At 32.9% G+C, this 27,475-nt stretch overlaps 1 protein-coding gene across 1 annotated transcript; it reads left to right on the top strand.

The window, feature by feature from the left end:
* Window positions 1-27,475, top strand: TSPAN3_4 (Tetraspanin-3). The gene is made up of 9 exons (XM_051217928.1): window positions 1-109; window positions 4,472-4,557; window positions 8,134-8,290; window positions 10,409-10,512; window positions 12,916-12,990; window positions 16,375-16,479; window positions 19,715-19,802; window positions 26,406-26,593; window positions 27,026-27,475. The coding sequence occupies exons 2-9, from the start codon at window positions 4,501-4,503 to the stop codon at window positions 27,086-27,088; spliced, it is 837 nt and encodes a 278-aa protein (XP_051064363.1). The 5' UTR covers window positions 1-109; window positions 4,472-4,500; the 3' UTR covers window positions 27,089-27,475.

Below are 27,475 nucleotides of genomic sequence, written 5' to 3'. Positions count from 1 at the left end.
TGGGGAAATACACTTACACATTTAAATATTATTTCTAATTAGATTTTAAACCAAAAAAAGCACAAATTTCTTTAATTCACATAATAGTAATTCAATTGTAATCATCAAGGTTAGTTGATTAATATTTAGTTAATTATTATGGTTGGAATCCCGAATGTGGGATGGTGGATGCGCACTGATGAGGAGTTATATACTAGGACGAAACGGCTGTCTAATGTTTCCAGGTTTTCAGTGGTGGTCTAGCTTACATCGACTTATGAAGTCAACTATTAACATAATAATTTAAATGCCGTATATTACATAGAATGATAGTCACGTTGTATTACGTATTGGATGAAGTTGGAAACTGTGGAATGTTCATTAGATGGAACATTAGGGACTTGAATGTAACATGTTAACTGAGAAGCTTGAGTATTTTAAGTTTGATACTTGGTAATATTATGGTGTCCAATAGTGAGCAGTCCTAAATTGGGAAGAATAGCTGATTGTTATTCTCTAGTTTTTCACTGGTCGTCTCACCGAAGTCAATTTGTAACAAAAACCATTTTAACATTGAAATAATCTCAATGAAGCCTACTAAACTAAACGGCACTTTCTACTGATTCATTCTTTGACGAGAATGATGTTTTTATTAGCTCAGTTGTTATTGCATTATGATAATCGAATGAATAATTGTACAAACATGAGTTATTCTCGTGTGTTAATTAATTTGCTCATTGATTTTAACAGTCACTATAGTTTTTCATCAGTTCTCCAGATAGGAATTAATGTATACTGAAAATTATTTGTAAATTTACGAATTTAGGGATGGTGTACATGGGAAAAATGGAAAACACCTTGAAGATTTCAAAGACCAATAATATTATTAATTATGGCTAACCGTTCGATTTTGCCTACTACTATTATTATTACTTATTAAAGTTTTTAGAGATTTAGCAAAAGTCGAAAGTAATTTTCCTTATGGACAATTGTTAGATGAGGAATTATTCGATTAAATGTATCGAACTAACTGGTTCAAACTAAACGTTATGGGTTCGATTTCTTTTTGGGTTATAGTTGTGCACTGTTGAAAATCCAATGCTTCACGATTTTTAGCAGTTCTCCTTTCATTTGGCTTCATGATAAAATGTAACAATAACTACTATTAATATTATTATCATTTTGAAGAGCGCTCTAGAATGCCATATAAAATAAATAATGATTAACCACTGGTTAAATCAATTAGACCTTTGATAATTTTCATCCCAGTCTCACTTACTTTGAGTTTTAGGAGCCTGATTGCACCAACAGGCCTGACAGACTAAGTGTGGCGCAAAAACCGAGTTGATAAACTTAATTGTTGTTTTCTAATTGATAGAATTTTTCAGAATAGTTTCATTTCTTAGGTGGTTTATGCTCAGGATTCAGATCAGTTGATGTAACTTTAAACAATAGCGAATACTGGATAACTGCTTCATCCTACTATGAGATATTTTAGCAGTACGTATCCACAACCCAACAGAGATAGAACAGGTCCAGCAATGAACATGGCACTTTTCAATCACTGATTTAAAGTTCATTGATCCTCATTTCCAATTTCAATCATTTCACGATATATATTACGACGACAATCCAGTGTCATGAGTAAAAATTGTCTCATTTATAATGCCGTGGTTGAATTCCACCGGTTACTACTTATTAGAAATTAGAATTTTCCTCTTATAGCTATCTACTAGTAAACTTATAAAATGTTTTCTAATTAGTCGGTATGTGGAGACCAGTTTAAAGTGTAGATGATGTTCACTTTTAACGTTATAAGAGTTACTTTTCACTTTTGCCGTAATTCGTGTTAAACTTCCTAATAAGTGATTGACAAAAGTAACTCATTCTTTTACATAAAACTCAACAGAATAAATAGATTGGTGTTACTAGTTCATTACCAATGAATGAATGAGTTTATCATTAGTTGCTATAAAATTAGATATGCATTTAACATAAATTTTGAATGTGATATGTGTATAATTAAATATGAATAATCTTCGATTAACAATGAAGTCCTGTGATTGATATAATGAAACACTAGCCTGCATCACTTTACAGATGGAAGTTATAATCTGACCACGTCGTTAATTTTCTTTAGATTGTAATGATCACCTCCTTGTAAAAGACAACTTCAAGTAATGTAAACATATATAAATGTTTTAATGCATCAGAGATTTGAGTTATTATTTAGTGTTGAATTGTGAAAGGACTTCATTCATTAGTATCATGTTTGGATGGACTACATTGATTTGTACCGAACCATACTTGACAACAAGGTTAAAGTAACTAATGTGGTTTGTTTCATCTGGATCTACCTAATCTGTGTGTTATTGTACTTATAATGATACAAGTCAAAACACATTCACAAATATGATATTTTGGCGGTAATAATTTTCAAGTTGTTGTCAGTATCCATTTAGTTACACCATTGTAGTGTTCTGTCGAATAATTTTAATTGAGTTTCACTTGATTATTCTACAAGCATAAGCCTTTTATCTTTCCTGAAGACACTTACAACCTTATAGTGTGTAGTAATACTATTACAAACTGTTGAAAAAATGAACTATTTTCAATTCGTTAATTTTAAATAAACAACTACTTGTCTATGTGTCAGGGAAAATTTGAAGGTTTGTCTAGTGAACAATTCATCTGCCAAGATGATTTAAATATAGTTTCTAGTAGTAGGTACTAACCATTACGAGATCTAATCTCATGACTTCATGTAGATTGCCTCAAATCTTAAAACTATAGACTATGTATACAACGATACTTGATCAATCAGCATAGTGAACACATTACAAACTTGATTAATGGAATTTAATTAAAATGTAAAGGTTATATAACATGGAATTGATTGTTTTCCTGTAATATGTACTAGTGTAGTCAGCCTAATTCACATGTCAAATTGGTGAACTGTGATATTCATGAATGAAATACTGGATGGCTAAAGTACAAATTGTACTAAAGTGGAAGATATATCTTATTGATAGGTATCGTGGGGTACAAGTTAGTTTTAACAAAACTGTGATAACTGTGTCTAGGAAATACTTGGAAATAATTTTGAAAAACTATCATTTGAGGGTTACTTCATAATTATTTAACAGTGAGAACAGTCTGCAGAAAAGGATTTCAGATTGAAAAAGTATTTGAACTAACATACATTTTGTTCCTTTTATTTATGAAAAAAGCCTAGTTGAAAAGACATCATCCTGGAATGAAAGCACCGGCTTCAAGTACATTGTCTTAAAAATGATAACATTATCGGTAAAAATATTCTGAGATAAAAAGGAGGAAACTATAAAAAAAGACCACATAACTGCTAATAAAATCTGAATTTTGTTTGTCTCTTTAACAAAAAGAGGGATGAGATAATGTCATTGATAAATAAGGGGATTATTAGGTCATTGTAAAATAACCTTATTGTACTGATTTTAGCCAGAATGATGAAAATGACTTATCTGCTAACTCACTTTACTTTAGCTACAGATTACATCTGCATCTACAGATTAATATTTATTTGAGGAGGAAAGCGTATTTTCTAAATGGAAAGAGGACTGCCATGGAAATTTCAGAACTTACCTTCAAAAAGAAAATACAATATTTGGAAGTTAAGTCACAAAATATTTAGTGGAGACAGGATATATAAATTAAAACTTCAGTATATTCGAAGAAATTACCAAAGAAAAACACAGTACTAACCTCATAAATGCATCTTGATCTTGTCTAAATCAGTTAAAATTAATATCAAATAATTAACTCCTGGTTGGATTGTAGGTGTGCATTATTAAGTAGCCCCATACAATGATAAAACGACTATCCGGTGGTACTCTATCTGGTCTGACAAAAACCACTTGTTATTTAGTTACGGAGTACCTGATTATTGACAATAGCTATCATCATTATTAAATTTATCCTTCTTAAGATCATTTTCTTTTCAAAGTTGAGGTATTTCGTCCCATAACTCTCACTAGTCAATAGTTGTGTTGACCTTTCTATTATCCTACATTCTATATTTTGATGTTAATTGGTTCGGGGTAGTCAGCAAGAAACCCTTATAGTAGTGGTTGTATTGTAACAGATAGAATTGGATCAGTACCAATGGTGTAGACCAACATAACATTAGTCGCTGCTCAGTGATCGATCAATGTGTCTCGTTGGAGATTAGTCTCAACATTTTATACTCTTAAGCGCGTTGATGCTGGTACTAATCACACAGGGGGCGACAGTACCTTCAAGGCTTCGTATACACCTTGGTGACAAGTGCGAAGACTAAGCTGTTTGTTTACTCCTGACAGAGTCCAGCTACCTAAAGTTTTTGGCCACATTTTGTTTCACAGCTAGGAGTAGATTCTATTTGGAACTCATCACTATAGTATACCTGCATCCGGTAGAGATATTCACACAAAGACTCGATTCTAGTACTCATCCCTCATTTTATTTTTTGGTTTAGGTTGGTTTCCAATCTTTAACTAACAAATCATGTCATATATTTGTGTGCTTCGTTGTATCCTGGTTCTGGTAAATATTATCATTGGAGTAAGTTATAAGTTTAAAAATGTTACTTCATTTATCCACTGACGTAATTAATTTTTCTCTCTCCATTAACTACATATTATGAGTGATTATACTTTTTCAGATGTAGTCAATGGAAAACAAAAAATCATATTGAGTGTATCTTTAGTTTAGAATTTACTTTCTTATTATGATTCACTGTTTTTTTGTCACCAGTCAACTTTCATGGTAGGTTGTAGTTAACTATTTTTACACAATAGGTCTAATAGGATGTTTAGCCCAACTACAGAGTGTCCTACTAACATACAGTTATATCATGTTTCAGTGGTTATTATTTGTAAAACATTGTTAGGTATATGAAGGTTTTAATATGAATAGATCAGAGTCTTGTTTTTAATCCTAGAATATATTCTATTTAGTTAGATAACTGTATTCTTAGTGATCCTTGTCAAAGTACAATGAAAATTCGGGGGTGAAGACGTTGTTAAAAGAGGTTGTTCTTTTTTTTGTAGTCAACTTGTTCTTGAAAAAAAAGAACAGCGTCGCCATGTATTAAATTCAGTATGCTTAAATTCAAATTGTGACTCAGAGAGGTAGATCCTACAATCGAAATGATTCTTAATTACAACACATTAATGAAAAAGTGTACGAAATTGTACTTATCTCATTAGTAATGTGACATTTTTGGTAAACGCTATAGATTGTAGAATTAAATGTTACTTTTATTGATATTTAATGAATATCAGTGTGTTTATTAAACACATTTGGACATTTTGTATCTTGGATTTGGTTGATGAAATATTCAGGTACACACAGCCACTTGGTAAATACATTTACTTATCACTGAGTTAAATCGATCGAAATATATAGCCTTATGAATAGACTTGCTATTTATATTCTAAACTCAATGATTACAGTTTACTTATTACTTTTACAGTTATTCTTTGTGGAAATGCGTTGATATGGAATAGTTTACACTTGAAAAAAATATGTCACTTTTTAAGACTATGTCGTAATGTTACCATGGTGAAGGGAAATCATAACATGTGAAAAACAAATGTGCCAGCTATGAGTGTATACACGTCATAGTCATCGTTACAATTAACATAATTAACATTTGTATAACCATAGTAATTTTAATGTAGAAATTAGCCGAAATAAAATAAATCCACATGGTTGTAGAATAATAAGTGAGGTCATCAATACTTAATTCAGCATTACTAACACACTTAGTAATTCACACGTACATACACATTTATAGATGGATATCTTTTAATATAATAACAGATACAAATCCGAGGCAAGTATACAGCATTAGACGCAGATGAATAAACAAGATGGTAAATGGTCTAAAAACAAGGCATAAGTGTTGATGTCGATAATATCATATCATATCGTCATGTAAACAATCAATATTCACTTATGTCATTTTAATGTATAATTTGCACTGTCATTATCACTAGTTTGAGGATATTTGATAACTCCTATGGTTAATTAATATGAACTAAGAAACCATAGGAAACTATAGAAAACTTTAGAAATTCATGGTGGTTTTGTTCGCGTCTAATATGAATTCTCAAGTAGAATGAACTATTGGTCAATTACTTTTCAAGTTTGAATACTGGCATTTATTTAGTGTGATGAGATCATATTACAAATAATTTGTTTAATTGGATTGATATTTAATTTTGTAATTTTCGGTGGCTCCTATGAATTACATAGGTTTTATGGTGAATGTTTCATGTGTGATTTGATCAAAAACCTTAGAAAAAACGGACCAACTAAGTATTAGTTTGGTTGCCTTTTACGAGTTAGATTACAAAGGTCACACTCATTTGGTAAGGTCTACAAGGTGAAGAAATCATTCATTGACGTGGAGGAATAGTTAATGTATACTAAGAAAGGATATTATTGAAAAGATGTTGATTGATAAAGTTTGACTAATGAATGTAAAATTATGTTTGATGAGAAATATTTGGCGACAACATTGGCACAAGTTACTAAAGCGTTAAGTGAGATAGTTAGAAGAGAAGTAATTCGATTACTATAGACTTCAATTAAACAGATTCGTTACTTTACATAAACATCGTGTTCAGTGGTATCTAGGCCAATAGAAGTGACTCGAGGATATTTTAAACGTCACATATAACAAATCAGACTTCACACAAATCAAGTCAAACAAGAATGTTCTAGATATTATAGTTGTGGTACCATCAAAATTAAACACAATGAAAGTGATAAACTATACGTATTAATTATGATGTTTCGTGCCAAGAAACTTGCCGAATATAAAGAATCCCAAATCACTCCGAGTTTACAATAAGGTCTAATTAACAACTGAGACAAACAAATAGACAAAATTTTTTACTAGAAAGAGAGAGCTTAGCACATTCAGAACACGAAGGGATCAATAAATGTAGTGAATCTTCTGACATCTAGGCCACTTATCAGCGGTGAAACGTAAAGAATCACGAGGTAGATCAAATATAATAGAAAATGATGAGTTAGATTAATATCAGGAAGTCATGGTGAAAGAGAGGGAGGACTGTCAAATGAGTCACAGCATATATATATATATATATATATATATATATATATATATATATAGTAAATGTTTGTTTAACGCATGTTATGAATTTTAGCGACTGACTGAACCTTACGTTCACTGTTACTTTGACAACTTTGGTTCAGATGCATTTTCTTCGTTCTTAGTAATCTAACCGCTGTACTATTTTATTGATAGTAGATTAAATTTGGTGTACTGCTGAATACTTAGTTTAACTAGGACGAATTAATGATACCATATTTCACGAAGAGTGATTAAACAACGAAACACTGTGTTAAGAAGTTCAAAACATTGATAATAGTTTATTTACCTCTAGTAATATCATTCAAAATTTATCAATTAACATCAGTCTAAATAGTATTAATCCACATATCAGACATCTCGTCTTGAACTCTTCATTATTTAGCAACTGATTTGTTTGTTTAAGGTGTTCATAAATGAGTTACCAATCAGCTCACAAGTGAAGTTTTCAAAACGACAAAGAAATATAGGATTTTACACATGGAGATAAAACAACGAAGATGAGTAACACAATTCAATACAATAACATACTGATTACTGTTTTAGTAGCATTTATGGGTAAAGCTCATTGTTAGTAGCGGTTTATAGTTACCCGTTGTTTATATTTAGGACTAGTATTAATCAATCTCTGTTACCATATGCATATTGATTTGATATCACCTGATGTTACAAATTTTACTATATTTGGGATAGTTTCAAATAAAATGAAATGGGAATCCTGGAAGCCGCTGCTAACCACAATCGAAATCTATCAATACACAGAATATCAAGTTTACATTTTTGTTGCTTCCTAATGCTAATTTACAAACATCTCTTAACGGTACGATGTAATTTCATACGCAAATTTTGTTGCTGATTGAGTACAGATAAAGAAAGAATAAGTAATTCCGTAAATATAAGGGTATTTATCTCAATAAATGTGATGTATGTGCACTGTATAATTTTGTCCTTTTTATGACTTGTAATAGTATTACTTATGGTGTAAGTTACTAGTATATTTCATTTATTATAAGCTTATCGCTGGAGCCATAACAGTGGTTGGTGGAATATACATTTGGGGAGAAAAATCTTTGCATAATACTCTACATACATTTATAGTAGATGGAATTAGTGCTTTAACGATTAAAAAAGGAATTACAAAGTTATTTTTCAATGTATTCGAAGAGATTCGTAAGTGAATATCATTTTGTTTTAAAAATAATTCATTCATTTTGGTTAATTAGCTTTAAAATAATATATCATCGAGTATTTGAACAATTCCATTTAAAAGGTCTTTATACAATCTTCAATTTTAAACTGGATAGGTATAACTAAGCAAAAAAAAACAGATTTAGTAGTTGAGATCATGAGTCAATTAAAGCTAGACTACCATGAAAAACCTGGAAGCACTGAACAGCCGTTTCGTTCTATTGTGGGACTCCTCTAGCTCCAGTTGACTCATGATCTCAACTATTGAAATTACTATAATATCTACAAAAATCCCCTTCTGATACCAAAAAACAATTTTTTACTTGTCTTTTAGGGGTTCATTCATAAACCAAAATGTATTCAAACATTAGTGTAGTTATGAGTATAAGATTTAGCTATTTGGATGATACTCTGGGTAGAGTAAAGAGTCAAGGCCATAATTACTTTTCACCACTCAGATAATAATGTTGACAGATTACTAGGACCAGACTCATGTTCAAGGACTTCTGTTGGTTATTTGAGTGATAACTTCAACGTCAATTTGTCTACTTAATCGGATCACTGAATTATTGAGTCTTTGAATAATAGGTTCACTCCTTTTTAATAATGTTATTAACGTCCGCTTTACCAATAACATAAATGACCGTCGATACAAACTCCTATTGGTTCAATGCACAGATCCCTCTAAACTTAATGGCCAATCTGCTGTTTGAAGAGATTACGAGATTATCTAACCTGAGAACGGAAACGAAGACTCTGTGACATAATGACCAATGAGCTAGCTATTCCGACGCGTCCCAGCCCCGCTAACTAGAGAGAGAAGTTCAAGTTCGGAAGGGGAAAATGTATTCCACAAGCAGCCAGAAGCATGAACAATAACAATAAGCACAACGCAAGCGTATATATACAGCACGGTACAAAATAGCATACTAAAAGATACAACGAACCAATAGCGCTTAAGACTCTCCCAAGTGAGAAATACGACATGAAGGTGAAAATGAGCGCTTTTGGCGCGAAAACAAGAAATTCAAATTTTTAAAATAGAAATACAAAAATAAGGCATTTGCTAAGTGAGTTCTGGGGATCTAACATCCCCAACGCAATCATAACATATAGGTAATCAGCTGAAGTACATTCTATGATTCACAATCCTTATGGCTCAAAAACTTATGAAAATTTATGTTACAAGACTATTATGCACCACAAATTAAAAAAAATCCTGATTTGTAGGTAACTAGATAAGATGGGATACCAACTTAAATAATGTATTTATAATTAAGTAATGGTAATTTCTAAACGTTAAAAACTCTACAAACAGTTAGTCGTTTAAGTGAAAGTTAACAGTAATAGGAATCTAAAATCTACCTTCAGTCGAACATTATCTAAATACGAAATAAACAAGATAACTAAATAACATTTCACCGTCAGATAATTCCAAGAGTTTCATTTACTCTAACAACTTCCAACTGAATTTAAATTGAAATAACATCAGAGATATTCTTTTCTTAACAGAATGATATTCGTATTTTCATTGTTTTCGAGCATCAATTTATATTCATTATATCTAGTTTGAACAGTTATGATGTTCTTTAAATTCACTTGGTATTGTTTACTTGAATCTTCTCATTGATGTTTAGGACTGCAATTGATCAATCTCCTATTGGCATATGTACATACTGTGCGTGTTGCCTCGATATCGCTTTAATTCACAAGCATTATAAGCAAAGGTGGACAGTGGTTAGCGCATATGCCAATAAGAGACTGATCAATTGCAGTCCTAAACATCAATGGGAAGATTCAAGTAAACAATACCAAGTGAATTTAAACTTCACCCCATCGCACAAGCTAGTGGCTATCAAGACTCAGTAGCTAGGTGGATAACGCGATGGCATTTGAAGCGGACGATACTGGGACCGAGTCACAGAGTGGACATCAAGTCAGATGCAGGTACGTCCAACTGACGAGTCCCAAGTAGGACGAAACGTGCGTCTCGGACATCACTGCTAGCTACTATACATCTTTGCTTATAATGTTCTTTGTTTGATAAATTCTCTGACATATTTTCCTCTTTTTTTTCAAAAAATAAACATGCATTAACAGAACCTTTAGGAGTTTACATTTTTGTTTTTGGCCTAATCATCTTCATTATTTGTCTGCTTGGTATAATTGGAACATGTTTTAAATCTAGATTGATAATTTATACTGTAAGTTAAAATTATTAAACATATTATATCCATGGTTTATATTATATTCATTCTTATGAAGACAGTTTATATTATATATTGACATCAGGTAGTACATTATTGAAAACCTTGAAGGAATGAATAATTTTTTTTTAGTATGGAACTTTCCAAAGTATGCACCCATGACCCAGCCGATAAGTTAGTCCGCTAAGTAAATTATCATCACATTGAGCAGTCTTTGCAAATTTCCTAAGTAAATAATCAATGTTCTGTTCAAAAATAGCCTGATTTTGTATAGTACGTTGCGTGATTCTCACTATCATCATCATAGTATGTCACCAGTTTCAATAGTGTACTATCATTATGTTTACCTTGACCTAAACACTTATAAAGAATAGATAATCTACTCAGTCTGCGGAACATTGAACTATCTAGTCAATTTCATGTGAGCTACAAATTTTCAACATTAGTGTATTTCATGAAATTAACAACTAATCATTTGAGTTTCATCTGTTTTGATAGTGTAATTAGTTATGTTCATTTAATACACATGAAAAGTTATATCCTTTAAGGTTTCCAAACATAAATTACGATTATCTCTCGAACTTCAGCCTGGAAGTTTGTACCACCTGGCAAGACATAGTTTGACATTTAGTAATTTTATGAAGAGATGCCATGACTTAGCTAGGCTTCCCTTAGCCTTCCTAGAAATCATTTTTGTGCTAGTCATCATTGGATATCATGGTGGGCTACATATGTAAGAAATACCCTATCCACATCAGTCTAACTCTGAGCTTCTATAAAGATGACAGTAAAATTTTGGAAGAAATCCAGAGACCAAATTAAAATAAGCGACCTTGCAATCATTTGATTCAGTATCATATTATTTACTCTGTGATAGACAGTTCCCAAATAAACCAAAATTTCTTCACCATCACTAAGTAACGTGATCAACTATTGTTTGAGTGAGAGGTATTTGGAGTTTTCTAGGACTAAGTGAGTAGATAAGTTATCTTAATAAAAATCCCTCGGAATATGACTTACGAGAAAAACTAATTGATTACAAATTCGCGCTGGATTTAATACTTGAATCACATTTCCCTACCAAATCAAAATCTATCAAATGAAGCTACTAAGAGTAATTATCAGTATGAGATTGTGGAGATTACTAAATTTTTGATTGAGAACATGAACCGATTGATGTTAGACCACCATTGAAAACCTGGAAGTACTGGATGGCTGTTTCGTCCTATTGTGAGACTCCTCAACAGCGCACATCCATGATCCCGCTTACGGGATTGGAATCCAGGGCCTTCGGTCTCGCGCGCGAACACTTAACCTCTAGACAGTTGAGCCGACCGGTATCCAACGGTGTTAATATCTAACTTCAACCAATCCACGAAATTACGTGATCGTCTTCCACTGTACTGAGGTAGATACCTATATCTACCCGACACGGATTAGGAGTGGTCTGGAGGCTAGGTTTCCGCGCGCGAAACCGAAGGCCTTTGGTTCGAATCCCGTGAGTGGGGTAGTGGATGAGCGCTGTTGAAGAGTCCCACAACAGAACGAAACGGCCATCCAGTACTTCCAGGTTTTCAATGGTGGTCTAACATCAATCGGTTCATGATCTCAATCAAATACTCAGAGTAATTTGTTCATTGATATGAATCAACATATCATTGATAAAAATCTTTAGTAAGAATATTTATGGTATAGGGTTCAGTTGAACTGGATAGTTTAATCATGAAACCTTAATTGTTTTTCTACATCACATCACCATCATCAGCACAAATTACAATATAAAAAACTAAACTTATAAGCAAAGATGGATAGCGGCTAGCAGTGGAATCAATTACGCGCGTTTCGTCCTATTTAAGACTCATCAGCTGGATGTCCCTGTATTTCAGAGTTGATATTAACTCCGGAACTCGAACCCAGTAGCGTTTGCTTCAAACGCCATCGCGTTATCCACTTAACCACTTGTTTGCTCATGGATTGATCATTGAGTTCTGACTGAGTTTTTTTCTACCATTAGGAAACATCATTTTATACATGATTACGGTTGTGTCGAATATTTTGTGATATAAGTATGTAGTTTTACTACTGAAGTGAACTCTTATTTTTTTGACAAATACTTCCCTCTTCTGATATTCCTTTCACTGGGACAATTCATAAAGAATATGGATTATATAAGTAACCATCAGTTGGGCACATAGTAACTAATAGATTGTACGTTTCATACAATTTTCATTCATTATAGAATTTATCAGTCTTACTGTAGGTCATTTGTACAAAAACCTTAAAGAGATGTTGAATCCAACTTCAAATAACTTTAGATTTCTGTAAATATTTTTAACATGTTGTCATGTATAATTGTAGTACACATATTATAATCATTTATAATTTATAACTTATTTTCAGTATCTAACATTGCATTTGTTAGTTCTTATCCCTGAAATTGTTATCATTATTGTGTATTTCTGTCGACCAGATATAGTAAGTTTGTTCTATATATTTCTTTAGTGTTAACTTGTAATGTTTTAAAGAAGTAATACAAATGAATGACCCATTAAACTGGTGACATTTGTTTTCTATTTTTGTAAAATATATTTATAGATTGTTTAAATATCCCCGTCATATTAAAAGACTAGTATTTGAACGAAGAATATTCTTTTCGATAAATTCTCTTCAGGTTAATTGTTAATGTTAATACGACTCATATAGAATGTTCACTTGAATCAGCTTATATGTTAAGTAAAATTTTAAGATCCATGATCAGAATAAATATGGGTCAAAGAGGGTGAGAGAGAAATAATAGTGCAATTACATTTCGATCAAATAAGTAAGACGTAATACGGAGGGATGAATGCGAAGTGGATGAATTATGTATAGGGGAGATTAATGATGATGTTTAACCAATAATACGAATAATAATAATAATAATAATAATAATACAAAGATTTATGAATAAAGATAACAGGAACAATTGCAATTGACTACGAAAGGTCATAGTCAAATTGGGTCATTCAATAGTTAAGATTACGATTGATTAATTGGCCTTGGTGTTGGCCAGGGGAGGAGGAATGGTTGAATATATTTCTTCTGTACGCATAGCTCTGGTTTCTTCATCCGGATGGCTACTGCTTCAGTCTGACCAGTTTTAGCAAAAAATTACTTACCTTATAAATAATTGAAAAAGATTGGTTTTTACTGGCACTATGACCGGCTTGTACTGAATGGGCCAATATTGAGCTGTTCACCTTCTTCATCAAACCTTTGTTTAGCCACTCTGGAAGGTGTTCACGAGCACGAAAATTTAAATTCCTAGAACTTCGACCAATATAACTCACTCAATAGGAGCAGTCGAACTGATAAATACAAAATTTTATTGTATTTTGTTTATCACAATCCTAAATTCACATGCTTTAAACGATGTACTTTGCCCTTAACCTGATCATTTTTCGGATTATTAATTTGGATATATTGAATTGTAGGAACCTGAAGAGAATGTATCGAAAAGAATATTTATAGATTTTAAGTATCAATTATTGATTAAGGGGACAGTACCTGGTGAATAATCTCACTAAATTAAATCTAAAGAAATAGAGATTTATTTTGATATTTACTAGTAAGGAAAAAAGACTTAAATGTTCGTTTTGTAGGAGTCTTCCTGATATATGCGATTATTTTAATTCCAAAGAATTATCTTAATGCTTCAGTTATATTTCTTAGTAGAAACGAGATAAATTCGTTTGTAATTCCTATCATTTGTGAGGTGAAATAACTGTCAAACTACCTGCTGTCTTGAATTTTGTAACTTATAAGCTCTCATATTAGTAATAGTTTGGGACTTACCGTTGTCGAAATTGATGACTATATTTGATCACTCTCTGTTGTTATATATATATATATATATATATACTGACTGGATTACCTTAATGTAGTCTTAGTTATAAGATTTTCGGATAAATGAATTATGGCCAGCATTGGAGCCCTGGATAGATATTTTGTTACATTTGGGACTTGTAAATTGGATGTACTTAGATTTCAATGTTGATGTCTACATTGGAACCCGAACCTAGTATCCGTCATCAGTTAAGTTATTGAGTTCAGATGGTCATTATATTGGTCAACAGGTGTAAAGATAATAGGAAGAGTTTGTAATTTACCATTGTTGAAATTTAGGAGCGAGATCGATCAGCCTCTTTCAGGATATGTGTAGTATGAAGATCAGTACTAAATTGTAAGTAAATTCGGCTGTCAGTCTTCATGCAGCACAAAATATTCATCCTGTACTCGACAGCTAGCCACAATTCAATTTTTTTAAACTTTGAGTTGATAATTATATTGATTAGTATTCCAATCCAATAGTCTAACTCAGACTGCTAACAGTTGTAGTATCTAAATGTTTTAATTTTATAATTATAGAAGATGCTATAAGTATGAACAGGACGGGGGAACAGGCCGGACAATGTTATTATTTCGCGAGTCTTGCATCTACATGTTATTTTCAGGTTCTTTTATTTTACGACAGAAATTATCCTAGAATAGTTAAATTTCTAATACCAGTTTATCAAAACAATATTCGTGTAAATATTTTTCAAGACAATAGACACAACTATTGATTGAAAACTAAGATTTGCTTTAAAAGATCTAATCTGAGTAGACATGATCAATGGAAATTCTGCTGTCCAGTTTCTACACTTAATTTTTTTGAAGTGTCGGACAAGATATTACGCAGTTCCACCGAGAATATCTACCCAATAATGTCATTTTATCAGAGTCTCGATTTTGGCAAAGGGGTGATTTGTTTGAATGGGTTTACATTCACAAACACGAATCAGCACCCCCTCTCATCAGGTACATTAAATGTCACTGAAGCGAGAAAATACTGTTTAGCAAAATACGACTCCATGCACTTTCACATAACTAAAAATAATTATGGAGAAAATTTTGAATTCTACATTCTGATTGATAGGAAAACAGAATTAATTTTGTCGTTAACATTATGGACTGGCCTTTGTTAAATAGCCAATAAATAGTAGTAAGCACAGGACATCTGTTTCAACCCATCATGATACTCATCTGTAGTGTACATCCACAACCTTACTAGAGATTAAATTTGTAACCTTCAGGTCTCATGGCGAGCTCTTTACTTTTTGGTCAATGAGTTGATATCTGGTATTTGACATTTTTAGCTGCAATCACTTCACAATTTTGTTCAATCATCATCTATTACGTTGGTGATACTTGTCTCAAACCAGACATAGTCGAACTCTACCGGTCACAGATTCTCACTAGAAGTTCAGGAATTATAAATGTAAACCTTCGAATGTCAACTCAGCGGTCTGAAGTTCACTCGCTCGCTATGAGACTTAATGGTCCAGAGTTTGGTCCCCGGTGGAGTCATGAATGCACTGTGCTGAGAAATTACATACCAAGACAAAGGATCTGCTCATAGTTTAATGATTTTTAATGATTACCTAAGTGAATTTAGTTTCTGATGTGAGCTATTTGAATCGACAATCTCGACAAATTCCCTTTACTGGCAGAACGAATTTTTCTATTAAGATTGTTATGTTTACATAATACCACGAACCATAATTTGAACCTTCAGAATAAAATGCTCATATCTAATTAATCCACTTCTTTTCAGTTAAATATAAATTTTGGTTATCTATCTGTACGAATGATAAACATATTACGTGTATGTTTTAATAACCTGTTTGAAAGAAATATAAACAAGAAATTTCAACTTCCAAGCTTTCAATATATTTCTTGATCAACTTTATTGTAAGCAGCAGGACTCAAGTTTTATATGTAAAATTTGTGTGTATGTATGCATTTACCGATTGTTTTTCACATTTACTTTTATCATAGGTAACCACATTTAGTCGAAATATATTCAATTCAAGTATTCAACGTTACATCGGTTATGATTCACCTGATATACACAGTTATGCTTTAAACCACATCATGATACAGGTGAGAAAAATAATGATATTAAAAGATGTGGGTATTTGGTACTGTACATTAAAAGTATGTATTTATAATGTTTTACACGGAGTTCAGCCAATGATTAGACATAGGATTCAAAGCTCATCGGTAACAATTTTCACCACATGATATCTACTAAAGACGATTCAGATGTCATAGTGGGATACACAGAGAGTGGTAGATCTGTTAAGGTTCCAGAAATGCCAAAATCAAATATGGTTTCTTCGTAGTTATTCCTAAACAGATTAATTTAAATATGGTCTCTTTCACTAAGCCTTATAAAAATAACATCTATCGATTTGGGGATTACACTTATCCTTGAATATTATGGGGTCGTTGTCATTTGAAAGTAAAACGAATGTATAGTTTAAAAAATTTCAATTAAAGTAACCGATGATCTAAATTGAAATGAATTATATAGCTAAGTGATAACTGTCCTCAAAATCTTTAATATTTATCCGATATACTAGTGAATAGGTGTCAAAAGACAGGAAAACTTGTCAGCAAAGTAAGAGTCCATTTACACCGCTAAACTGATAAACTTGGGTATAAAATATTTGATACAAAACGAATATGAATACAATTCATTTAAGATGAAAATAGCTTCAATATATGAGTTTAGTAGGTCATCAACCTATGAAATTAGGTCCCAATTATTGGACTTTTACTAAAAACTGAAGATACGATGTGCATTTCAGAAGTTGGAAATATTTGTTGAACTCTTATGTTAATTCCTTTGACGCGACTAGTTGTATCATTGGTTAACTATGACTTCATATAAAGCGATATGTATTTTTCAGAATATTTTGTATACATTTGACTTACTCAGTGTTCAATTACTAACTGAACTAATCGATTTCTTTTAAGGTTAAATGAAAAATCCAGTTTTTATGAGATACCTTATGATACATTTGACAGTCTCGAATTACCTAAAAACTATATATGAATGCATTACAAGTAAAGACTGGAGTCAGACAAGGTTGTCTACTCTCCCCCTTCCTCTTTCTTCTGCTGGTAAACTGAATTATGAAGACCTCAACATTTGAGGGAAAACACGGAATACAATAGACAGCTCAGAACCAATTAGACAATTTGGACTTCGCAGATGAACTAGCCCTCTTATTCTATACACATGAACAAATGCAGATAAAGACAGTCAGTGTAGCAGCAGTCTCTGCATCAGTACGCCTCAACATACACAAGGGGAAAACCAAGGTTTTTTACATACAAAATACATCAACCAAACCACACTTAATGGCGAGACTCTAGGAGATGTAGAATCTTTGACGTACGTGGGAAGCATCATCGATGAACAATGGTTATCGGATGTAGGTGTAAAGGCGAGAATTAGTAAAGCAAGGGTAGCATTCCTACAATTGAAGAACATATTGAACTGAAATCGACTGTCAACCAATATCAAATTGAGAATCTTCAATACGAACATCAAGACAGTTCTACTGTACGTAGTTGAAACGTGTAGAACTACTACAACCATCATCATCAAGAAGGTACAATCATTTATAAACTGTTATCTATGCGAGATACTGAATGTCAGTTGGTTGGATATCATCAGAAACAAACTACTGTGAATGAGAACAAACTGGGTTCTAGCTGGAGAGGAAATTAGGAAAATACGATGGAGGTGGATAGGACATAAATGACGGAAATCATCAAACTGCATCACGAGGCAATCCCTAACTTGAAATCCTGAAGGGGGGTGGAAAAGAGGAATGCCAAAGAACACATTATGTCGCTAAATCGAAGTAGATATGAAAAGGATGAATGGCAACTGGAGAGAGCTATGAAGGACTGGCCAGTACAGGGTTGGATGGAGATTGCTGGTGGGTGGCCTATGCTCCTCCACGAGGAGTAACAGGCGTAAATAAGTAATATATGAATGTAGTGGTTCCGTACTGATTGTTAAATCAGAAGTATACTTAAACATATAGAGAACGTGTTATATATAATACAGAATTGATAAGAAAGATTGTTTCCTATATAATTTCGTTTCAAAGGTGATGAAATCACTTGATTAATTATTAAATGCGGAAATAAAGATTAATGATCTATTAATGAAGTTAGTCACTGTTTTACATAAATTAAACTGTTCTTTAAAACGAACAAAAATCAACTAGTTCATCGTTTCCTGCATTTATAACTTGAATATATTGTACGTGGGAAAGGACATATATTGAAAGAATAAGGAGAAAATTACTTATTCATAATTCCCGTACATGTTACATAGAATCTGTGATTAAAAGGTATGACAACTAACATCAGTACAGTAGTTCGATGTTTATTCGGTTGTGACTATGTTATTGTTTCCTGTAATTCTTTAAAAATAATTTCTAGACAAAAGAACTCAACGACATGCTTCACTGAAACAGTGGTCATTAAAAAACCAAGATGAAACACATGGACCCGAAAAGAAGCAGTTGTCATCTTATTACTGCCATAATAAATTGATATTTTTGAATACATTCCCTCTTATTATTATTATGGCATGCAATGTTCGTTTAAGTAATTGTCATTTTATCCACTTCAAAAATATCTTTACAGTTACTGTGTGTTTCTGGTCATTTATTTCTCAAAACCTATTCAAATCTTTAAATATTATTAAAGGACGTATCTTATCAATTTTCCAGTTTCATCCCGTTTATGTTTTCAGAAGCTGTCCTCAATTGATCTTACAGATAGCGAGATATACATCTAACACAGATAGTCACTTCAATTGTTCAGTCACTGCTTTTGATCGTTTAATATCAGGTTTTCTCTCAATATAAATGGGCAGATATAAGCAACTGATAGAAACCTACGAAATAAAATGATTTGATATTATTTGGCTTCAGTTAATGTGTTTGTCTTTTCCAACTACATAATATCCGTGGATTAGTCATCCTGTGTTAAGTAGTTACGCCGCTCCTAAGCACATCAGCATAAATAAGTAATTTCATCAGAAGGGGTTCGTGGAGATTTCAAAAATTTCACAGATTGAAATCATGAGTCAATTGAAGCTAGACCACCATGGAAAACCTGGAAGCACTGGACGGCCAGGTTTTCCATGGTGGTCTAGCTTCAATTGACTCATGATTTTAATCTGTGAAATTAATTTCATGTTTATTCATTTCATTAGAGGACAGCGTTTACATAAAATTTCAATTATAAAACACTTCTGTTACGAATCATTCACAAATTCTATTCTTTCTCAATCTTTTCCCTATAGTTACAATGCTGTGGTATTAACAATGGAAGTGATTTCGTTCATGTGAAAATGACTAAACCAAACATAATGTATAAAGGTGAACCGTATGGTGAGTAAAATTGTTTTTATTTTCATACATAACGTTTTCACTTACTTTAAATAGTAAAATTCACAACTGGTGAGTCGAAATGGAGTAACTATTCTTGACAGACGAACATGAATGACTGTAAAATGATTTTATAAGCTTTACACTGACAGTAGTGTGATGTCTCTGTAAACTTTCACATTTGCTCATATCTCCTTTCTTTGATTAAGTATCCTTCTTTCCAGTCTGTCTGCAGCACTTGTTATTCCCCTACCCTTAAATCCTCCTGAATAGAAAATGGAGCATGTTTGCAATTACTTCTATGTCTGACTTAAGAGATTCGGCTAGTATATTGTCTGGTCCTGGTGCTTTTTCACCCTTGATTCGTCTGATGTCCATGTTAACTTCGACCGTTGATGGAGTGACATTGATAGGAAGGTTTGTGTGTGCTGCTTTGATATCCGGTGGGTTCAGTGGAGCTTGTGTATTCAAGAGTTTCTCGAAGTATTCTACCCATCTTTTTTTCTGTTCTTGAATTTCAGTCTTGATTTCTTTTTCTTTGATCAATCTTTCTAGTTTACTATATTTCCCTGCCAGTTTCTTCGTTGTGTCATGTAGTTGTTTCATATTTCCTTCCTCTGCACCTTTTTCTTCGGTCGTTGCCAGCTCTTCTACGTATTTCTGCTTGTCGGCTCTAAGGCTTCTCTTCACTCTCTTGCTTGCTTCTGTGTATTCATTTTGTGCCTTGACTTTCTTTATCATTGTTCAGTTGGCTATTGTTAATTTCTGTCTTCTTGTTCTTCCTTTCTTGAATCCCTTCCAGGGCTTCGATAGAGATCCATTCCTTATGATGATGCTTCCTGCAGCCCTGCACTTTCTGATAGTTATTGCTTCTTTGATCCCTTTCTAACTGTCCTCCATAAAAATTTCTTCTTCCAGCAGATCCTGTAAGGTTTAGAACACGTTGTTGAGAGTTATCTTGAATTCGTTGAGTTTGTCAGTATGTCGAAGGAAGGCTGTATTGAACCGTTGAAATGCTGTTTCTCCAGTTGTCCAATGCTTCTTTAGCTCTAGTCTCATCTTGGCGCCTGTAAATGAAGTCTTACTGTTTAAATTTATCATCGTGAATAAAAAGCTTATGAATCTATCACGGAAATTTTCCTGTTATAAGATGTTTTGGGTTTCATATTATTTTATATTAACTAGCAATAGAATTTGGATATCATACTTTATTTTCTTGGTGAATTACCGTTAAAAAACATTCAGTAATTTATTATTTCTTCTCCAACATGTGAGTTAAATCATGGACGTAATAAGCTATGGTAATAACATGGTACAGTTGAATAAAAGTATCGCTACGCGTCATTATTTCCAGTTTTAGATTTACGAAGTTTTGTTGACTAGCCTTTCATGATATGTTATTTCTTTGTGAATATACATTTCATTTTGGAGATTTGAGAGTGGTTCTAATTGTAGTTGCAAAAAAACATTCAACACTGTGATGTCTAGGACATTTTGTTGGACGCATCAAGTTTTTTTGTAATATTTTTTAATATCTGAGCCAAATGAAACTGAATCCAGAAAGTAATATCACAATTAAGGACTGAAGCATTCTATTACTTTTTAATATATTGGTACTCACATTATCAAATCTAGTTCTTTTTACAGTCACTCATGATTTGAATAATCAAGTAGTTGACTTGTTGCGTAGGGTATATGAGGATGAGAGTTTTAGAGGTGCTGCATATGTTCTTCTTAGGAGCTCTTAGAAGTAAAAAATACAAATGTTTTGCACTGGATATTTAGAGTTAAACACGGTCCTTCCTATAATCGATTTATTTCTATGTTTTTGATTAGAGAGAATTAATAGGAAGTTTTGAAACTAGACCTCAAACTAGTTGGCATTTGTCCGTAAGGCTCATTTGAGACTTTGAAGAAGCTGGTGTTTTACAGGCGGCTGGAATCCTTATTACTTTGGATCACAGTTAGAAATGTTAGCAGTGGGCGACGTTTGAGTTGATGTATAATTGAGGTGATTATACAAATTCGACACTGTTTATTGACTCACACCATTTTGTCATATTCTCTTTGGTGATGAGTGCCAGCTAACATGAAACCTATTTGTAAAGCTTCTTATCGGTTGCTCCCAAATATTTTGTATGAAAACGAATTGTAACATGATATAGAGCCCCATGCAAATGGTGACCACAATGTATTCTGATGGACTGAATTCGTCCTAAGGTAAGGACTAAACAGAGTTATCTGTATGGGGCTGTGGAGACTAATAAGTTTTTGATTGAGTTCATGAACCGATTGATTTTAGACCACCATTGAAAACCTGGAAGCACTGTGTAGTGAACAGAACACCAGTGGGGAAAATCGTATGTATTTGAGTACGAAATTACAGAGCATTTCACTAACATCTGAGAACCATGTATTAAATAGTTAATTTGTAAAATATCAATCCATCATCTCAAACTTGACCGTTCCTGTCGCAAACATCAATCCATTGTCTCAGATTTCATTGTTCATGCGTTTTCATACCAATCGCGTTCCGTTCCCGTTCTTTCCTCATCGACCTTCTACTGAAATACATTCTATACATGACCACCGTTATATACTACTTGTGTGGATATAATTAACCCACACCACAACTGGACGGACGTTTCGTTCCATTGTGAGACTCCTCAGCAGTGCGCATCCACGATCCCGCTCGCGGGATTCGAGCCTGGAGCCTTCGGTCTTGCGCGCGAATGCTTAAACTCTAGACCACTGAGCCGGTATCCAACGATGTTAATGTCTAACTTTAACCAATCCACGGAATTGCGCGACCGTCTTCCATTGTACGGAGTTAGATACCTGTCTCTACCCGACACTGGTTAGCTCCACTGGTCACGGCTTCTCACTAGAACTCCGAGAATTCCCTCAAGAAGCTAGTCACTAGTGAGCTAACGTCAATCGGTTCATGATCTTAGTCATAAGCAAAATTACACTGATTACTACTCATAATAACCGGTTTGATATGGTAACAGTTTATTTAGTTTATTAGTTAAACTAAAAATTACCAAAACCCAGATGATTAACATTCAGTGACCATTAAGTGTAGTATTTGATTCTTATGTTAACAACTAGGACTATGGATTCTTTTCTATTTTAATGGGAAAAATATCAGTCTACTAATAATTTCATATTCGAAAACATTAACTGAATCTATTGTCATCTTATTTGAAATAACAAAATCTAATCTCAGTACAAAAAGCGGTAAGCTTATTAACTTCCAAATTTTGATGTAAACTTTAGTTTTCATTGATTGTTAAAAGATAAAACTGAAAAAAAGCCCTCCCCCCACTTGGAACTATTTGCATTTATCTCAGGAAAAACTAAACAGGTTGATATAAATTATAGAACTATTAAATCATTCAACAGAAATAATAAATTATTTTAAATATGGTACAGCTCTGTAAACTTACATTTAGTAGATTTTCAGATACAAGAATGGTACTTATTGTTCTAACTTTAAGCCCGGCTAGTAGTCTCGTGATTTATTCGCCAATCGGAATACGACTTATTCAATCTTAGTACTGTACTAAATCAATGACGTTCGACAGGTCTTTATTGGTCCTTTGTTCGCTTAGCACGTCCAGTTAGGTGCAGAACGCCAACAACAGCTCCCACTATGCTAATCATTTATTCCAAAAATACTTGGTTTATATGCCAACCAAACAGACCGTACCACACCATAAAATAGGAAATAACATTTATACAAGAACAAGCCAAAGAGTGGCTGTGAACGTGGGAGACTGTAATCAATAAACTGAACATAACTTAAGAACAATAAATCGTACAATAATAATCTATAGGTCAAAATGAAGCGTATAGTAAGATGAATATATATATACATAAACCAGTTACTGAATAGTTATACGATAAGAATATATATAATATTAGTCCATCAATAGCTCTCAGGAGTTACCCGTAATTTAATCTTCACTAGGATATAACACTTAAATAAGTCACGAAATGAATGATTATCTAATCCTACTAACTAGGAATCCTTATTTTTCTAACGCTGAATCTATTTCTAAGTTATTAAGATTTTCAATAGTTGAGATCGTGAGCCAATTGAAGCTAGACCACCATGGAAAACTTGAAAGCATTGGTCGGCCGTTTCGTCCTATTTTGGGACTCTTCGCGATCGTGGATTAGTTGAAGTTAGACATTAACGTCGCTGGGCTTCGGCTCAGTGGTCTAGTGGTTAAGCGTTCGCTCGCGAGACCGATAGGTCCTGGGTTCGAATCTCGCGGGTCGGGATCGTGGATAAGCACTGCTGATGAGTCCCATACTAGGACAAAACATCCGTCTAGTGCTTCCAGATTTTCCATGGTAGTCTAGTTTCAATTGACTCATGACCTCAACTACTGAAATTAAAATATATTTTTTGCGCGTTAAATAATTACATATTTTTGTGATTTGTTGAGTGAAGTAACAGTACACTTAAAATGGATTCAGAGTAATTAAACTAAAACCTACTTTTAGTTCATTAATTAACCAGTTAGTTTAAAATTGCTTGATAAACTATCTCTGGAGACTAGTGATTAGTAGTTAACAGGTGATTACTTTTATCAATATAATTCCTTGTTTTAAGTGTTAGATTTTGGGAGTTATGCTTCTATGAATTATTTTCTAATTTACCAATAAGAGCTTATGAAGATTTCGTATAAACTTAAAGTAATTTTGAATACGAATAGACACTAGTCACTAATTGAGATTTGGTGGTTCACTGATCATATTTTAGGAGGGTTGTATTAACTTATTGATACATTTGATACTTGACATGGATATATTTTGGTAGTTTCCTAGTTCCCTCAGAAATCTCTTGTATTTGAGCTACTAAGCCAATACAAAGGAAGAAAATAAGAAAAGAAGCTTTACTTCGAAAATTCTCTTAATTGTGTAAAAAATGAATGTTCTTAGGTTTATGCTTGACTCTGAAATCTATAAAATTATGGAAATATGCTTAAATTAATAATAAAGTCAGAAATTAATAAATCACAATATGATATATAATCTATCGTTTTTCTAGGACTGTATGGGGAGTTTTTAGTGAATTCTGACTGGAAGAAGTGTTTACAGACTTTTTTAGGCCTTGACAACGTTTAAGGGGAGCACTCGATGGCTCCTGGAAGCCGCAGATTGACTGAAGTTAGAAAAAGTGTACCATTTGAATAGTGACTCTGCTGATCAATCATATTGTACTCACTGATGTACGTGATAGTCATAGGTTCTATTTTATATGCGGTTGTTGGCACGCGTTGGATAACTCTTAAATGTAATATTGATAACAATGGAATTTGTTAGGGATATTAGTCATCGGTTTACCTCAGTTAAGTCAATATTTAAAACAAGGGAGGACTGGACAGATTTTTTTCTTAGTATTGGACTCTTCAGTGGTGGGCAATCACGAGCCCACTATTGATCGAACTCAAGAATTTAATCTAAACAATAAATTAATAGAAATTAATAGAAGAATTCGGACCACGCCTGAGTATGATCCTGATTCCAAAATTATACAGTTACATTTGAATTTAGAGAATAGAAGCTTTAATTTCTAGTTGTTTTATTTGGCCAACCTCATAAAGTGTGTTCGTTCGTGAGTTTTACGGAAGTTCACAATGAAATGAGCAATATATTAAGTTTAATTTAAGTGAGAAATGATGGTGTTTTAGAAACATTCATTATACGATTATTTCTTTTGGTGGAGTTTTTTCCTCTGAGCTGGATGGTTTTGGTCGTGTATTGTTGGTAGAACATGCTGGCGAAGACACTCATGGAGAAAATATAGTTGTTCTCGAGTGGAAGCCTGCCTTTTGGCGAAATTCTCCCATTTTCGAACAACGAGAAGCGTATTACGCTCATATGATTTTGAGATGGTGGAGATTTGTAGCTCAGGTGGATAATTTTGGTGGAGTTTGTTCTCTGAGCTAGATGGTTCAGATAGAAGTCTGAAGTTTGTACTGATGATGTCGTCCAGAAGGACGATGAAAGCTCCACGACCAAACCATCCAGCTCAGAGAACAAAACTCCACCAAAACTATCCACCTGAGCTACAAATCTTCCCCACCATCTCAAGATTATTTCTTTAGTTATTCATTACACATGTATTCCAACCTTGGAAAAACTTTATTGTATTTCTATGTTATGGTTACTTCACTTCTTTCTCACCTCACACTTACTTTATTAACCAAAAATCTTGATCAAAATGCAAGTTGACTCTTTTGTTGGGTAAAGTACTTCTGTTTTCTAGATCCATAAATACATTATAATCAATGGTTATATGTAGTGCCCATATTATAAGATCTTGTTTCAACCATACATGTTGTATTTGAGGACATAAGTGTTAGTAACACTCTGTGTGTTGAACTGGAAATATTTTCTCAAGATAGATCTTAGATAGCTGAAATAATGTATTAACCTTGGATAACAATAAAATCGGTTTGCTTAGCTTGAATATTACATTTTCGTTTAGTTAATGAATGACCATATAGATTTTTTTTCTAAAGAAAAGAGCCAAAAGGATAAATGTTCTGTTTTTATTTTCAATTATTGAACCTACCTAAAACTGATTAGAATTTCAATATCCAATCAGCTGTTGCAAAATGGATAGAAATCAAGAAATAACTAATAATGGTTGTCCTGATCAATTTACTTTGGAAAACAGTAATATACATGTTGGATGTTGGCCAAAGATAGAAAGTAATATTATAATGTATGGCAACATAACAGCTTATATATTATGTGGAGCGGTAGGATTTCAAGTAAGTAAATGTCTATTGTGCATAGAATGTTTGAAACAATTCGATCTTCTATAGTATATATTATAATCTGTTTCATAAAATTCAATGATTCATGAGATTTCTACTGGGTAAACAAAAAATTGCTGGACGAGACGTTGGGATTATTTGAATTCGAATCTCTGAGATTACTTCAAATATAATTTTCATAAATAATGTCTTCTCAAAACACCAACCCAATCACACTTAATGGCGAAACTCTGGAAGTTGTTGAATCCTTCACGTACCTTGGAAGCATCATCGATTAACATGTGTAGCACAGAAGATGATTTCATATGATTAAATGATTATAATAATTCTTTGGTTGTATTGTAGTAAAGTGCTAATGTAGTCTTTTTTTCACAATTCATCTTGAACTTTTACAATTTCGTTTATTTTCTACTTCCTTTTTTTCAGATTTTATTCATTCTCTTTGCACTGACTATTACACGTACAGGGGGGAAAATCAAACCAATTTAAATTATACTAGTTCATTAGCAATTAATTTCATGAAGATATCAGCTAAATCATATACAGGAACTGGTCTTCATTTGTAACTGAATAATCATTTTTGTATTTTAGAGCCTGTTTACCATAATAATATCAGTTATTTGTTATACACTGACTAGTAGGAACCAAAGCTTGTACTGCAAAATTTTATACAGAACTTACTATTCTTAATCAAATTATTATGAAAATATGTTATCTGACCGTGTTCACAATTCATAGTTATTCATCTTTTTTTTAAAAATTACATAATTGCACATGAAAAATGGACTATTTTATTTTAATGCAACTTATTTCCTACTTAAATAAGTTATCAGTAGGCTGTTGATTTATTCTAGAAAAAATTAACTGCAATCCAGG

This window comes from Schistosoma haematobium, chromosome 7 (genome assembly GCF_000699445.3).
Source record: "Schistosoma haematobium chromosome 7, whole genome shotgun sequence".
Lineage (NCBI taxonomy): Eukaryota > Metazoa > Platyhelminthes > Trematoda > Strigeidida > Schistosomatidae > Schistosoma > Schistosoma haematobium.
The sequence above is the reverse complement of the archived record's forward strand: the minus strand, read 5'-3'. Positions and strand labels throughout refer to the sequence as shown.